The 14,158-nt window shown below is 37.1% G+C and overlaps 1 protein-coding gene across 11 annotated transcripts in view; it reads right to left on the bottom strand.

Annotated features, from left to right (window-relative positions):
• Positions 1 to 14,158, bottom strand: part of NFIX (nuclear factor I X) — a 228,392-nt gene that overhangs the window by 164,775 nt on the left and 49,459 nt on the right. For 10 of the 11 annotated variants that reach the window (XR_011600051.1, XM_070938268.1, XM_070938260.1 and 7 more), the window contains exon 2: positions 12,411 to 12,942. Coding sequence is in view for 10 of the 11 variants with exons in the window: in XM_070938268.1 (XP_070794369.1) it covers positions 12,411 to 12,942 (532 nt within the window). In the remaining variant the exon portion in view is untranslated. Of the gene's footprint in view, positions 1 to 12,410; positions 12,943 to 13,478; positions 13,910 to 14,158 lie in introns of those variants that run through there. The other variant, XM_070938259.1, reaches the window with a different exon arrangement.

Raw genomic sequence — 14,158 nt, 5'->3', positions numbered from 1 at the left:
AAACCTTCCTCTTTGAACCATTAAAATAGCTATGTCCTCCAAAGGGTTATTTAGGTGCATTGAAGATTTTCCCCAATTGTTTGTATATGCACAGTTGCACCCTCCACCCGCAACAGACCTTCAAAGGAGCATACTGCACCTCCCTAACAATGTAATTGCTGTAAGGCTACAACTACAAATGCTTTGCAGAAAACAGCAACATGCTTCAAGAGCTTGGCCCAGCCGAAGTATCAGCACACAGAATGTTTTGCAACTGTTGACACTCATGCATTTTTGCAAGGCGAATACACTGATCTGCACTGTGGGAAAGGAAAAAATAGCAATTTCAGCTATGGTTTTTCTTAGAAGCTTTTTACTCATTTTTCATGAAAAAAAAAATCCCTAAAAATCAAAACCCAAGCCCCTCTTGTGTTACTAGTAACTTCTAATGTCTAGTCCTTAAAGAAATTACCTAATAGGTAGGGAGCAGTTCTAACTGTACAGAGATTGTTATTTTTGGTCTCTGGACTGGTCCTTGTATATCTAGCATTCCAGTAGTCAATCTGAACAAGATAGGAAGGATGAAAGTAATATAGATCTCTGAAAGATACATTACAGCAGTTAAAAGTTGACATTCATTGCAGCCTCCTCACACTTAAAATCGTTTCTATTGGCGAACTGAACCTTCAGACTGATAAAGGTAATAACAAGCTAACAAAAGAATGGAAGGTCCATTGTTTATATTCTAAATCTTAATGACAGAGGAAAAGATAACAAAAATGCAAATTTAGCCCTTGAAGCAATGCTGGGCAGGCGGCCTTGAAAACCCTCTTGCAGTCTTCAAATTCCACCCAAGATTTAGGGGGAAATGACTCTGTTAGCAGGAAGCCAATGAATATACATGCATTAGGCCCCCAAAATGGAGGGGGGGGAACAAGCTAAAAATCCTGTCTGCTGTGTCTACAATGTAAGAGTGGAGCTACCTCATCCCTCCCTGGTCTTTGGCCTCCCCTACTCCTCCCCAACCCCCCCAAAATGAAAAAAAAAAAATAGATGTCCCTTCTTTTACTTTACAGAATTTGCAGGTCTCCAAGCATGCCAAAGAAACTGAAAGGATAGCTGTTCTTTTTTTTTTTTACCATTATTTCACATTCTTAAAATAAGTTTTCTTCACTTGGTAAATTAAACCATAATTTTATTTGCTTCTTACTATGACTCTTTAATTAGTCATTTGTGGTATACTGACAACTTTTCCAATTTATGGAGGAAAACACCTGCCCACTTTGAAAAGAAGAAAGAATTCTTAGTTGACTAACGGAATGTCTAGTTATAAATCTGTATTTCCCCATCAGTACCAGGTACAGGTTGGGTCTACTCACTGATAATTTATATCCTAAGAAACTCCCCTTAAGTAGAATCACAGGACAAGATCAAATTTTCTCATGAGATATGAAGCTACCTTATAGAAAATTAAACCAATTAATCTAATCAAGTACTGTCTTTGTAAACAGCAATTGCTTCATCAGTACTGTTTAAGGCTGAGATTTGTCTCAACTGATCTTTCTGAACATCAGTACAAAGACTGAAAAGATGTACCATATGCATAGTAACAGCAGCATCTACAAGTTTACTAACTGCAATGGCAGAATTGAACTTCAGTCTCTTTGTCTCCTGCAGTCTCCAAACTGGCCTCTTTGGAAATGCTACTTGCATGAGGAGGTACTCTCCCTTTCTTGGCACTAGTTATATTATTGCCTGAAAACTTGGAACAACATTCTCTATTTGGGCCTCAAAATGTGAATAGAATAGAATGAATGAGCTGAAAGGGACCTTGGAGGTCTTCTAGTCCAGCCCCTTGCTCAAGCAGGAGAACCTATACCATTTTAGATAAGTGACTGTCTAGACTCTTCTAAAAAACCTCCAGTGATGGAGCACCCACGATTTTTGGAGGCAAGTTGTTCCACTGGTAAGTTGTCCTCACTATCAGGAAGTTTCTCCTTAATTCCAGGTTGCTTCTCTCTTTGATTAGTTTCCATCCATTGTTTGTTGTTCTGCCCTCTGGTGCTTTGGAGGATAATTTGACCCCCTCATCTCTGTGGATTACTGCTATCATGTCACCCCTAATTCTTCTTTTCTTTAGACAAGACAAACCCAGATCCTGCAACCGTTCATCATATGTTTTAGTCTCCAGGCCTTTGATCATCTTAATTGCTTTTCTCTGAACTTTTTCCAAAGCCTCAACATCTTTTTTGTAATATGGTGACCAAAATTGGTTGCAGTATTCCAGGTGTGGTGTTACCAGGGTTTTATAAAGCGATTACTTCACATGATCTTGATTCTATGCCTCTGTTTATACAACCCAGGACTGTTACTAGCTTTTTTGTCTGCTGCTGCACATTGCTGGCACATATTCAAGTGATCATCCACTAAGACTCAAAAGTCCCTCTCACAGTTACTGTTTTGAGCCAGGTCTCGCCTAATCTGTACTTATATCTTTGATTTTTCTTGCCTAAATGTCTAATGTCTAATAAGAAAACTGTGACCATTTATGTATTAAATTCTTGTTACAAATTGTGCATCTCTCAAAATAGCAAGAGAACCATTGAGTGAAAGAGACAGACAGAGAGAGAATGCAGGAATTAAGTGCAAATAATAAACATAGTGCTGAACACATGAGCTTAAATGTACAGAATTAACCTAGCACTGATTTGCACAGACATACTGTATTTACTATTTGATGAAAGTTAAAAAGTGTACAAAACTCAGGAGAGCCAGCATTATACAAATAAAGTCAGGGCCTCCATTTAACCACTGAGCTCCCTGTGGAAGTAATGGAGCAGCCTTCTAAAAGGGGGCAAAACCCTTCCCCTTTAAAAGGGTGCAGTTACATGCAGTTACCGTTATCACCATACTGTAATAATAAGCTACAGTCCAAGAAAATTCCCTTTCTTGAAGTTGAAGCTGAGTGGATAACTTACTTCCTTCCTTCCTTCCTTCCTTCCTTCCTTCCTTCCTCCCTCCCTCCCTCCCTCCTTTCTTTCTTTCTTTCTTTCTTTCTTGGCATTTTTCTGATATGAGCATAAGATTTCAATTTTTTTTTACAACCTCTATGCAAAACAGCTGTCTCAAATTGAGAAGCCAATTCAAAACCTATTTTCCCCCTGTAACAATGCCAAGATTTAAAGAGGGACTGCAGAGGGAACTTTGGGAAGCTTTTTTGGAATTTGGATTTCACGTACGAGTGTGCTAAATTAATAATTCTACTGCAATTGCTCTTCTTCAAGAATCATAACATGGTAGCGCTGGCATTTCAAATCCATATTTTTGGATCAAGATATCTGATAGAAAAAAATGCTGGTGATTAAATTTAGGATCTCCTACTTTTTTTATTTACTCCAATGTTATATTCCAAGATTTTGTTCCAATTGAATCATCGTTAATAGGGGGGGGGGAGAGAGAATTCCCATAACATGTGTGCACTTAAGTCTAAATATATTGGACACAGAAGGCACCACATTCTGCAGTGTAGTTTTATTTCTGAACCATTCAACAGAAGACAGATGAGTCCAAGTCATGCAGTATATTTACCTGAAAGGAAGACTATATTTGCACAAAATACTTTACATTTATAATTGGAGAATTGTCTTAGATGCACTGGAAATATAGTAATAAAAGTATATGAACTTTTTCCAGCCTGATCTTCCTTGCAGAAGAGAGGGAATACAATCTTAAATTCAGTATCTTTTTCCTTTTGGGCAAATGTGGCAACTGAGGTCTTTGGTATCATCTTTTAAAAATACATGAAACATCATAGCAAAAACAGCCTGCTTGTTTGTAGAATGTATTTTCTATTTTAATACTTAATATTATTAATGATTGACCTCTTCTCCTATAAATATATATGTAGTTTAACACATTTTCATATTCTTCCACTTGCTTTTTTAAAAAAAGACTAGAGTAAGTCAATTAAAAATCCAATCATTTAGCGGTCAGATTTCAGTGGCATGATCCCCAGATTGGCTCCAAAGGATTAGTCATATGACATCCACAGTTGCCTGTCCCTATATGCATGGAAAAGCACAACTAGCATTCAAGTCCTTTGTTGTAGGGTATAAGGTTAATAAGAACCATTGAGGTTATTGACCAGATTAATAAGAAGCAGGAGAATTTTATAGTTATGGTTCCCCACTTCTTTGTATGTGAATGAGGTGGAACTATGAAACGTACAGTATCTGTTTCTCCCACATCTTCTGAGTTTAGTCTTAAATCTGGATTGATTTGAAGTCATGGCTACACGGATATCTCTTATCACTGAAGCTTCCACAGGAAGCTAAATGTCTAAAGTTACAAAGGGACCGTGCCAGCTCAAAGCCTGTTTTACCAACCCAGAATGTAAAAAAAGTCCCCTTAAGGACTTATAAGGGGTATTGTCACAAATTATTTTTGAACACATTTTCATTTTAATGAAAGCAATTAAATTACAGTCTAGCCTTTCTGAGTTTGTATGGTCCTACAAGATGTCCCTCCATATTTCTGGGAAAGAGATAGTTATGCTATTACTTGTTAATATGCTGCAGCAGTCCCAGACTTTTTAAACTGAAATTTGTGAAGATTGTTGTGCTGGATATGTGTACAACTATACAATCATCACAGATGCAGAAACTGATTATTACAAGAGTAACTATCTCAACATGATACAGTAGAAAGTAACCCCTTTTTATCCATAGTTGATCTGGAATAAGAATGTCATATAGCAAATTACATTTTTAGCCTTAGGAGGCATCTTAACATTGGAGGACAAGCAGTATTACCTCCTCTATTTAATTCTCTCAGATGTCAGCAAGCTTAAGTACATATCCTACAATTTCCATCCCATCCAAAATGATTTAACTGTTGTCTGCCCTGTTCCCTTAGGATAAGTTCAACTAGATAATTAAACGAATGATAATGAAGCATCTTTATAGAAAAACAAAACAAAGTAATAAACTACCATAATTAGCTCCTCCTTTTTTCTTTTTTCTTTTTTGATGCAAAATTACATTGTTAGCTTGGTTGCTAGATGTCCGAGACCGTTTCTCTTCTCTAATCCTCATACTCCAGATTTCAGGCACATTTATTTATTTGTAATTCCTTTTCTCTTGGGAGCTCCATACCACATACAAAAAGGCTTTCCTTAATTTTGTCCCCAACCAACCCTGTGAAGTAGGTTCGGGTAAGAAGAATGGCTAGCATATGAGAAGATAGTACTAAAAGGAGGGGCGTTAATCCTTTGTTGCTTGCTATGGGTCACAACTCTGCCTGACCACTGAAAGGAAAAGGCCCTCAGGCACAATCTGGGTAGTTATAAGTCCTCCAGCACTAACTCAGGAGAGGGCTAGTAGTGGGAGGAAGAGAAGAGAAAGTAAATCATACCTCCACACTTCCCCCTATTCAAGGAGTCACATAGCATCCAAAGAAGGGGGGGAAAGTCATGCCCCTCACTATGAAGCCTCATCTCTCTTTTGCTCTCCTGGATCTGCTGCGCTGAAGCCACACATAGCCAACTCTCCCTGCCTCCACCCATCTTGGAAAATGAAAGCAAACAAGAACTAAAATAAGGCTTCTATGGCACTGTGTTTATACTGCTGGGTCCATGAAAAGACCTTTCAAGTCAGACAGCTCAGCAGAGAAACAAGAGAAATTTTGCTGGGTAAAGCTTAGCAGTTGAGCAGACCTGGGAAATTTTTGCACCAGATGTTTTGGCTTTTTCTCCTCCTTTCCCCTTCCCTGTTCAACCCTGCCTCAAACATGCTACATATCCCACAGGGTGCAAGTTAATATATATATATATATTAATCTCTATAATAACTATTCAGAATTGCTTCATAATTCTGGGTTAAACTACAGCATTCAATAAAAAATTGAGTTTACTCAGCAGAGAAAGAAGAGCAAATAAATGAGCTTGCTGAAACATTGAGAGGAATGAAATAGGAGGCTTGATTGGAATAGATAAAAATGGTGGAAGGTGAGCAGGGTCATCTGAGGAACATCCTATATAGCAGGAGATGGTACCAGAGCAGAGCTCCAGTTTATTTGATGTACAGTACCTGGGGAAGAAACTTGATGTACTTAATCAAGAGAAGTTTCACTTCACATCCACCACTTAACACAATGCTGAGTTCCTTTCAGTTATTGGTATGTCTCACAAAAGGACAGAAATAAAATTTAAAGGCATTTATATTACATTTTTAATTAATTAACGGCCAGCAAAAAGGATGGATTTACAACCTTATTTCAGTCTTCCTAAAATATTCTACATTATGTGCAAACAGACATGTTCTCCTCAAAGTGCAATTTGGTTCCTTCACTCACCATTTTAATGCCTTGGCTTCATACAGATTGAACAGAGTACAGAAGGACTATTCATTCTTTCCCAAGATCAAACCCCAACTCCAGGAAGGAGAACATCCTTCATTTACAAGACAGACAGACAGACAGACAGACAGACAGACAGACAGACAGGACCAAGAGTTCCTGATCTTCTTTTGGGACATGCAGATAATCATGGAGGATATCATCATGCACCTGATGTCAGTCACAACTAACTGGATGGAAGTTCACAAGCCTCGGCCTGGTGCAGAGCAAGATCTATGGGAGGAGACCTGCAAGCTGCAGCATTTCCAGGAACTGGCACTTAAGAAAACAGGTGGGGCAGAGAAAAATGTGCCCAAAGCATGGGGGATGGGAAAGATGCCCATGTAATCTAGCCAATCTTTCTCTGTTTGCCGTAGGAATAAAAAACATTTTTTTTACACCTGAGGGACTGACAGTTTTTAAAATAGGTTAATATATTAAAACTAAGAGAGGAAGAGAAATATGATACATATAAAACTAACTAAGGCTGTCATATTTAAACTTTTATGGATCAAACCTACTGCATCGGAGTATCTGCCAATCCACCTATGGCTATTTATTTTTAATTTCTTTCTGTGTCACTTGAATCCCTTTTCATATCCTTTTGTCTCCTTTCCTACAAGTATACTATATAGTCTTTCTTATAGGAATGTGTTCCACATTCAAGCCTGGTGTTTGTTTAGTTTTGTTCTGCACTTCAAAAAATAGACATAGCTATTTCTTTGCAAACTTAATTTTCCATGATTCTAAATCTATATCAGTAACCACTGATTTCAAAACGGATGGATACCCATAGTTAGTTAAACACCATTATAGATTTGGAAAAATACATAGCTTTCCTGGAGATGACGGATTTCAATTGATTTTCTCAACTCAATTAAAAATTTGTTCAATGTCAAACGTCTCAAATTAGATAGCATATTGTTCAGTGCATTTAATTCAGCATTCACAGTTATACTGTAGTTATTATTTTTAATGTATTTTTATTACGTATTCATATGTTGTAATATCTCACCACTCCCATTTTCCTAGAACTTAATTCAGAAGTCTTTAATTCTTCTGTCTTTTTCATGTGCAGTTAAGAGCTTTTCAGACAGCTGTTACTGCAGAACTAACTTTGTGTTAGGGGCACACTTATTTTTTATACTTCCTAATAATCAAATTATTTTTTCTAGTTCTAAAAAAGCACCTTTTTAAAGCCAAATTGGATATACACTTCTATTATTCCGTTCACGTTTACATTCTGGTGTGTCTGATAAGGCTACTGAATTATACATTTCTTACCATAACTACACAGGGGCACATTTTGAAGCTTTTGGTAACAAAATATGAAAGTATGAAGGTTTGTCTGCATACGTAATTCCACATGTTCCCTAAAATTAAATAGGGAAACCAGACTAACGATGCAATGGTTAACTACTAACACTCAGGAGTGCAATGCCCTTCCTTCATCAGTGGCACTATTTAGATCAGAATTTGCTCAGGGTATCATCTGTTTTTCTGTTTTAGAGATATTTCACCTTCTTAGCACTTAACACTAATACTGGAAACTAAATTGGTTTCCCCTTAACTAGAAGTAATCTTAAAGTGCCCTGATGCTGCTTAATCTAGAATTACTACAATTTTAATTATCGTATTTGCCTCCTCTTTCCAGAGTGAATGCAGTTCTTGACAAGCTGTACTTCCACTTTAAAAGCAGAATTTATAAATCTTTCTTTTTAAAGGGGGACAAGAAGATCACATCCTGGTGATACCTGATACAGTATTCTACCCACCCCGAAAAGCACTATATGTGGAGTGAATAATATACTAATTTTGTACCTTACTGTATATTGTTTGTAATATTTTAATTCAATTGTTCACAGCTAGACTACGAAGGCTAAAATACAACAGTAACGTCTCTATCTTAAACACACAACTTCTCAGGGCAAACTTCAGACAGTCTAAGTATGCCACCCACTATACTTAACTGGAAAGGACGATACTCATATTTTCCTGAACGTTAAACAATAGGTTTCATTAGCTTTCTCTAGAATCTCACCAGTGCAGGTTCATTCTTCTTTAACTATGTCAAACTTGTAACTCATCATCAGCCTATGATTTGGGAAATGACATGTCAACTTTTATACTGTTTACCATTCATATAAAATATTAAAAGAGGATTGTTTTTGTAGCCAGGAAATAACCTACCTAGCACCAAAGAAATAATGCCTTCTACTCATCACCCAAGGCAGTCTTCATAACAAAATAAAATAATGAAGAAAACTAGAAAACACCAACATGGTAAGAATAGGAAACACATCTGGCATTTGTGCTTGACAAAAAATATTAAATTTTGGATCTAGTACCCAAGCTATTTACAAAACATGCTTTCACTAAGGGAGGATTCTCTTCTTGTTTTACAATTTAAAAGAAATAAGGGAATAGACCAAATCCTTAGAAACAAACATGACTTATAGTGAAACAATGATATAAGTTAGCATTTCAGTGAATGAACTTTCGTCAAATAGGTTTTAAAATTTTCATAATACCAAGACATACCCAAGCAAACTAAAACAATGCCCCAATAGCAAGGATGATAAATGAATTGCCCTACTGGTTTTAAGATCATATCTGTAAAAATTAATACTTTGGTTATGGTTTTTAAATGGGTAGAAGTGATAGGTTTATCCATGACTGCCCCCTAAAAATAAGATTAGCTGAATCAAAAGCAAATTGCTCTAAATTCTAGTAAGTGCGCTATTTTACTAAGTTATGTATATGCAATTAAGATCAAGCAACTGAGTAAATTGTCTCTCTTCCACACCATAGGAACAATATCCTCTTATCCCCTTTTTCATTCTCTGGTGCACAATTAACAAGTTACCAATGAAAAAGCAGCACATAACCTAATGATGTAATATTGGAAAGCTGAGATCTGAATCTTCTGTCTATTCTTAAAGAATCACCAATACCAATGGGAGGACCCTGAACTGTATTGGGGCTATCATGCTTTCCCAATTAAAATTCTCCAGTCCCATTACTATTTATTCTATGAGGAAAAACATGTAGATTAAGAGATTAAAAATATGCATTATTTTTACAGCTAGAAGACATGAATAATTAAAATCTTATGATTGAAAAGTTTTCTATTTATTACACATTTTCTTAGCAAAGGCCCACAATAATTTTTAATATTAATGCTCCTATTATTGTATTATTTAAGGTGTTGTTTTTGATTCAAACACAGATAGATAATGCTGCCGCTTTTAGAATTGAGCTTTATGCCACCTTGGCAAAATGTGTTCCAAAACCCATACAGTATTTAATGTTATTTTTCCTCAATAATCTGATGATTGACTTTGATATATACTCAGCTAGTCCAAGTGGATTGGTGAAAAGGAGAAAGATGAGTTTAGCCTATCCTGCATCACTGATTTTCCAAGTCTGTTCCAAAGTTGTTTTTCACTTCTCCTCTACGGCTGAATTTACTTCTGGTCCAGTAACAGGAAAAATACATACATACATTCTTACATACATGCATATAAACAGGCAATCAGGGGATGGGTGATAGCAATCTCCCACACTGACTTTTCTCTACAAATATCTAACATCTCATTTTTGCATTTGCCATAAGAATTTTCTTGAGGATCTTTCTTAAAACCAAAAGGTCAAATAATAAATGAAATATTATGGAAAGCACATAGGAACTGTTCTCTTGGCATGCAATCAGCAAAAATCTGTCTGATTTACTGTCTATGCTACTGATTGCTATCTTTATTTAAGACCTGTACAGGAATAAAGCTAGGATAAAAAGGGCAGTATAGTGGAATTCTAAGGCTAAACACAGAATCAATTTTTTAAAGTTTGGTAGGTTGTAAAATCTATCTTATTCCACTGGTAAAAGAGATTTTAGCACAAGTTCTATTTCCTGTCTTCAGTGGCATGAATTAAATTTCCTGTTCCACCATACTTTTTCTCAGTCTTCTTTATTTTACTTAAAAGATTAAACACTTTGCAGTTTTAAGAGAATCTTGTCTTGCAAAATAACGGCATGCATGTTATTAATGCCATCAAATATTCGTAACCCACCCATATCTTGTTATGGCTTGTGATATCAGAAATTTAAAACTGGAAGAGAGCAAACTCTTATAACAAACTATTGACCTGTAAATAGCTTTAGGCTTAAGTGGCCTTCTTGACTCTGGAGCTTTTCATTCGAGTAGGAGTGAAGAATATGGCCTATGCAATTCAACTGTGAATACACACATATATACTTCCATGAAAATGCAAGGAATTCAATTGCTTAAGGATCACATTACATTTTAGAATGATTTGCTGGCTTACTTGCCAATATCTGGGGGAAATTACTTAATCATTAAAACATAAATTATTGTCAGAGGTCATTTACTTTATTCACCTCATGAGTTTACCCAACTTTCTTTATTTGACTTGGGGTATGGACTGAAACTCTCTTTCAGATGATTTATCTGAATTTTAGAAAGCATGATAAGATCTACTTTTAAAATTCATTTTCTTTTAATTGTGATTGTGTGTGCTGCTTTATTCTTGACTGAAAGTGAGTAAAATTGCCACAAATCGATATGTACATATTCTGATATGAAAGAGAAATTCTCTGTTTAAATGGGTTGGTGTGGATCTGGCTGGGAAGATGATGGGGGCCTAGTTTTGTTGTTGTTTAATTAGAGTGGGAAAGGAAAAGGAAAAGCACTTGAAGAAAAGGAATAGAGGAATGCTGATTTTTACTTGCCAGGCCTGGAAGTGCCCTGAGCTGTGCAGAATAGATGACATGAGTGTGCCAGTAATGCCATCCGCAGGCGCTGAGATGAACCTCCTGACATTGTCCAGAGGCTGCAGGACACACACTGGATGGGCATATTCTAAAAAAGGAGAAAAAACTCCTGACAATATTATTAGACTGAAGCTATAGAAACACAGACTGGTGGGGACACATAAGGTGGCCAGAAGGTAGACAACTGGGTTTAACACAGAAGGGTCTTGTCATTGTTGAAGAAAAAGTGTCATAAAGATGGAAGTGGCATCCAGGAAAGCTGGATTATTGTTGGAACCTTGACCTCTTAAAAGCAAATGAAAAAGAAAAAGAAGCAAGAAATACTATAGAAGCAACAGGAGGAGGAAGGGAAGTTTGGGGTAGATCCTTTTGAGTACAGCAAAAGATAAATCTAGAAATATTCTGCAGCCATCCAATTTGGTTTTCAAAGTCTATGTCTAAGCAAATTAGATATAGTGCTAAAAATAAACCAGGCATTTCTGTTTCAATTGCAAGATAACAAAACTAAAGGAGAGCTGAAAAAAAAAATGAAAAAAATAATAATTAAATACGGTAGGGACATGTGTTCATCTATACAGTATAGTCAAGCTGAAAAAAAAGAGGCCATGAAAACAAAAAAAAGGGGTTCCAAACTATCCCTTCCACTCTTAACTCTCCCTTGAGAAACTTGTTCCTGTGTGGGATAGCAGGCACTGAAAATTCATTTATTGCTCTAATGCTGCCACACTATTTGTGCAGGAGTGCCTATCTGAATGTTTGCAGTTTACAAGCTGCGAGCATGCTGATATATTAAACTGATCCAACAAAAGGAATTAGGAGGGGAGGGGAATCAAGCAAAGAAACAAAATCCTGACCCCAAAATAAATGCTCCTCAATTTGCCTTCTAATTAAACAAAACCTTTTTCTCTTTGCTGATCTGACATTTACCTAAATATTGTTTGTACACCTCTGCCCCCTCCCCAACCCTCAGCTTTCAGCAAAAGATATTTTTTTTACCATAAGAAGTTATAGGCATCACAGGTAGGACAGAACCAGGAAATCAAGAAAGACTACCTGTTATTTTCAGTTATTTTTCAAATAACTGAATGTGATGGACTCATCCTAGTGCACATCTTAAGTTAGCAGTTTGCTAATCAGGGATGAAAGGAAACATATAGAGAAAGAGAAAATTTTGGAGAAAAACAACTGTCCATAAAATTAAACATAAAACCCAAAAACCATGATCAGTGTTATTTGTTGGACCTACCAGGAGTGTGAACAAAATACGCCAAGTAAAGATCCAGTTCTTTAATTGTGACTCCAATGTGGTGTGGCTGGACGCAAAGGCCCGGGTTTGAGCACTGCGGCGACTTGTATAGCCGCTCCCCATCAGTACTTTCAAGGGGGATCCCTTTGAACAAGATGACCATAACTAGGTCCAGCCTCCAAACCTTGTCAGCCTGCCTCAGGCAGTCAATCCTGCGAATTTTGCCTTTCTGATCTGGATTGGAGAGGACACAACACGGTGCTTTCTTGCCCGTGATGGTCAAGACAAAGTCCTCACGAAACTCTGGGCGGATATCCTTGCGTAGCTTGGCCAGGAGTCGGGATGCCCATTTCTGCTTGATCTCGGGCTTTTCACCAAGTAATTCATCCTTCACAGCTCGTTCCTCATCTTTTGACATTCGCTTCTCGTGCTTCTTAAAGTACTTTCGTTTCCGAGCTTGCAGGTTGAACCATGTGTAGGAAAAGGCACGGACATGAGGAAGGAGAGCTTCAATGAAGGGGTGGAATTCATCCTGGGGAGAACAGGGTGAGAAGAAAGGATGCAAAACAAAGAAAGGAAAAATCCATTAGAATAAGAAAATCAGGAGGGGGAAGCATCGCAACATGAAATTTATAGGACGGGGTAGAGAAACAGCAAAGTGAAAATACATAAAGCCAAGCTCAGAATGTGATTAATCCAGCTAAAAAATAAATACGATACTAGAAGAAGGATGACAAGCAGGAATTTGGGGAGGGGAGGGGAGAGAAAACAGTAGAATTAACATTGTTTCGACAATGCATTAGTATGGAAATCAAAAAAAAAAATCAGCATAAAGTTGTGGAAGTAAAATTTCTCTTCCTTTAAAAATAAAAGTACCGAAGTTTGTTTAGCAATGTAGGAATTAAAGACAAAATCAGTTCTGATCCCCTGTCCTAAACCCAAAGCTCTAAATATTCTTTTTAAATTTAAATAATTTTAGTGGGCCTTCTATCTTTATTTTAAAAATAAAAATTTCCCTACAACAAAAACATCCAGGAAAAAAAAATAGTCAGAAATGGAAATAATTACCATTGCTCTGTCTCATCCCGGCGAAGCTAAGCCCCCGATTCAGAAATTCTGGGCTCAGAATTGTAGAGAATAGAAGGCGGACGATATTGTGGGTATACGGGGTGGAAGGTGAGGAAAGGAGAAAAAAGAGGAAAGTAAAACTGTACAAAGGAAGGGTACACAAGAGTGCTGGATATTTCTTAAATTAAGTAGAAAATAATTGTTGGCTGCATCTTTCACTACAAACTGTTCACCAAAATGTTCAAGTCTTATTTAATAAAATGAGTGGGAAAGCAAAAGGGAAGGACTAAAAACTGAAAGAAGGCAGCTAGGAAGGGAAACCTCAGCCGAAGACAGAAATAAATCAACATCACTCTGCCTGTGCCACATGCACAAAATAGGTTAAAAATGCCAAATGGCTGTTAAAAAAAATACTAACAACAATAACACCAATAATAGTGATAAAGGGAAGAAGGAAACAAAATTAAAAAAATAGGAAGGACAACAGCAACTAATCAGAGAGGGGAAGCTGAGACCAGGGAAGAATCTCTCTCAGCGTTGGCAAAGATGCAACTTAGATGTGGCTCCCTCCGCCTGAGAATAGGGGTGATCGCAGGTCTAGGGGAAAAGGGGCAGACTCCGCTCTGGGATCAGCTGTGATCGGCTGCTGGCAAAACCCAACTGCTGGGGTATGGGGGATT

The sequence above is a fragment of the Pituophis catenifer genome, unplaced genomic scaffold, assembly GCF_029215685.1.
Source record: "Pituophis catenifer annectens isolate HBS135680 unplaced genomic scaffold, rPitCat1.0.hap2 SCAF_2, whole genome shotgun sequence".
In the NCBI taxonomy this organism is placed as follows: Eukaryota; Metazoa; Chordata; class Lepidosauria; order Squamata; family Colubridae; genus Pituophis; species Pituophis catenifer.
Note: the sequence above shows the minus strand (reverse complement) of the source record. Positions and strands in the feature narration are given on the sequence as shown.